The 2875-nt window shown below is 65.4% G+C and overlaps 1 protein-coding gene across 1 annotated transcript; it reads left to right on the forward strand.

Moving 5' to 3' along the window:
• The first annotated feature begins 256 nt into the window (after window positions 1-256).
• On the forward strand, window positions 257-1538 carry NEUROD2 (neuronal differentiation 2). The gene has a single exon (XM_066366382.1). The coding sequence runs from the start codon at window positions 257-259 to the stop codon at window positions 1406-1408; it is 1152 nt and encodes a 383-aa protein (XP_066222479.1). The 3' UTR covers window positions 1409-1538.
• Window positions 1539-2875: the final 1337 nt, after the last annotated feature.

A 2875-nucleotide genomic window follows, 5' to 3' on the forward strand; every position in this document is an offset into this window, starting at 1 on the left:
TCTCGGGCGCGGGGCGGAGCCGGGGCCCAGCGCGGGGGACCGAGCCCGGACCGAGACCTCGGCCGGCGGCCGGGCGGCGAGGCAGGGGCTGGGCCGGCGCTGGGCGGGGCGGGCTGGGGACGCGGCCCCAGGGCCCCCGGGCGGGAGCCGGCCGGGTCTCGGGGCGGAGGCGGTTTGGGGGAAGGCGTCTTGACCCCGGCATGCCCCTCACTCTGTGCTGTCTCCCCTCCCCGCCCGCGGGGCGCCCTCAGGCACCATGCTGACCCGCCTGTTCAGCGAACCTGGTCTCCTGTCGGACGTGCCGAAGTTCGCCAGCTGGGGCGACGGCGAGGACGACGAGCCGAGGAGCGACAAGGGCGACGCGCCGCCGCCGCCGCCCCCGCCGCCGCCGGGGCCTGGGGCTCCCGGGCCCGCCCGGGCCACCAAGCCCGTTCCTCTCCGGGCAGAAGAGGTGCCGGAGGCCGCGCTGGCCGAGGTCAAGGAAGAAGGCGATCTGGGGGGCGAGGAGGAGGAGGAGGAAGAGGAGGAGGAAGGGCTGGACGAGGCGGAGGGCGAGCGGCCCAAAAAGCGCGGGCCCAAGAAGCGCAAGATGACCAAGGCGCGCCTGGAGCGCTCCAAGCTGCGGCGGCAGAAGGCGAACGCCCGGGAGCGAAACCGGATGCACGACCTGAACGCGGCGCTGGACAACCTGCGGAAGGTGGTGCCCTGCTACTCCAAGACGCAGAAGCTGTCCAAGATCGAGACGCTGCGCCTGGCCAAGAACTACATCTGGGCGCTCTCGGAGATCCTGCGCTCGGGCAAGAGGCCCGACCTGGTGTCCTACGTGCAGACGCTGTGCAAGGGTCTGTCGCAGCCCACCACCAACCTGGTGGCCGGCTGCCTGCAGCTCAACTCGCGCAACTTCCTCACGGAGCAGGGCGCTGACGGCACGGGCCGCTTCCACGGCTCCGGAGGCCCATTCGCCATGCACCCTTACCCGTACCCGTGCTCGCGCTTGGCGGGCGCACAGTGCCAGGCGGCGGGCGGCCTGGGCGGCGGCGCGGCGCACGCCCTGCGGACCCACGGTTACTGTGCCGCCTACGAGACGCTATATGCGGCGGCGGGCGGCGGCGGCGCGAGCCCGGACTACAACAGCTCCGAGTACGAGGGCCCGCTCAGTCCCCCGCTCTGTCTCAACGGCAACTTCTCGCTCAAGCAGGACTCGTCGCCCGACCACGAGAAAAGCTACCATTACTCTATGCACTACTCAGCGCTGCCGGGTTCGCGGCCCACCGGCCACGGGCTGGTCTTCGGCTCGTCCGCGGTGCGCGGGGGCGTCCACTCCGAGAATCTCTTGTCTTACGATATGCACCTTCACCACGACCGGGGCCCCATGTACGAGGAGCTCAACGCGTTTTTTCATAACTGAGACCTCGAGCCCGCCCCTTTCTTTTTCTTTTGCCTTTGCCCGCACCCCTGTCCCCAGCCCCCCGAGCGCAGGGGCACCCCCACCTACCCTGGCGCGGGGTGCGGGGCGCGGGTCCCGCCGCTCTCCTCGTTTTCCCCAGGGGACTCGCCTTCTCTCTCCCCAGGGGGTTCCCTCCTCCTGTTCCCAGGGAGTTCTTCTCCAGGGGGTTCCTCTTCAGGCCCTCCCAGGAGACCCCACCCCCAGTCCCAATGCCTACACTTGGGCTTTCTTCTGCCCTGTCCCCTGCAGGCCCCAAGGCGTGGGTAAGGGGGCAGCTGAGCTGTGGGATAGTTTTCCCTCTCTCATTATTATTATTACTTTTAAAACAGACACCGAGCTGCCGAGCCAGGAAGGAGCCGGGCGTCCTCTCTTTCCTGAAGAGGCCAGAAGTCAGGGTGCCCAAGCCTGGACCTGGAAAGCCCTCACCCCCACCCCCTAGTCTCAGCGTTTTGTGATTTTAATTTTGGCGGGAGGGACTGTGGATTAAGAGGAAAGAGAGAAGCCAAGACAATTTGTAACTAGAATTTTTTTTCCCTTTCCCCTTTTTTAAAACAAACAACATAAAGGAAAAAAAAAAAAAAAGCTAAGAGGCGACGGAGGCCGAACGCAGAGTCCGGATCGGAGAGAAAACGCAGTAAGAACTTTTAGAAGCAATAAAAGGCAAAAAATACTACTACCAATAAAAAAGACACAAATATCTATGCAAGGAGGTTCTGACTGAGCCTAGCGGCCCGGCCCGGCCCGCGGGCCGCGCCGCCCCCGCGCGGATCTGTGCACTTTGGTGAAGTGGGGGCCGGCACCGCCCCCTCCTCCTCCCCAGGTTCTTACAATCAGTGACTCGGAGATTTGGGGCCCCAGTGCCACTGCCCTCCCCCGCCCCGTCCCCGTGGTGCGTCATGCTGTTTTTTAAAAACCTGTTTCCAAATTTGTATGGAATGGCAAATTGTTGGGGGGGATCGGTTTGGGGAGGGAGGGTTTGCATGAGAGACACACACACGCACACCACACCGCACGCACACACGGGCCGGGTGCGGGCGCCCAGGGCTGAGGGAGGAGAGCTCCGCGGCCCCCCGTCCACAGGCACCGCTCCCCCTTCCCGCCGAGAGGGCGGCGGCCGAGACCCCGGGCAGCCCCGCCCCGCCGGCTGCGCCCCGCGCGCTCCGGACGCGCGCTGGTTTCCGGTGGCTGGAGAAAGGTTTTTCGTCCGCGTTGACCTCTTGGCTCAGGCTGGCAGGTGGTCAGGGAGAGGGCCGAGGGCTCCTTCTGGAGGCTTCCCAAGAAAGGGGTGAAGGCAGAACTTCTCCCCACCGGAGGCAGGAGAGCAGGCATCCGAACACATGGTGAAATGCAAACCCACAGACCACACACCCACACGCTCGCCCACACACTCACACGCAATTTACCTTCCTCTTGTAGCGAAGATGAAAC

The sequence above is a fragment of the Saccopteryx leptura genome, chromosome 2 (assembly GCF_036850995.1).
Source record: "Saccopteryx leptura isolate mSacLep1 chromosome 2, mSacLep1_pri_phased_curated, whole genome shotgun sequence".
Classification (NCBI taxonomy): domain Eukaryota; kingdom Metazoa; phylum Chordata; class Mammalia; order Chiroptera; family Emballonuridae; genus Saccopteryx; species Saccopteryx leptura.

What these genes read in the sequence shown, in the direction of transcription:
- NEUROD2 (XM_066366382.1), top strand. Translation starts at nt 257, where the DNA reads ATGCTGACCCGCCTGTTCAGCGAACCTGGTCTCCTGTCGGACGTGCCG.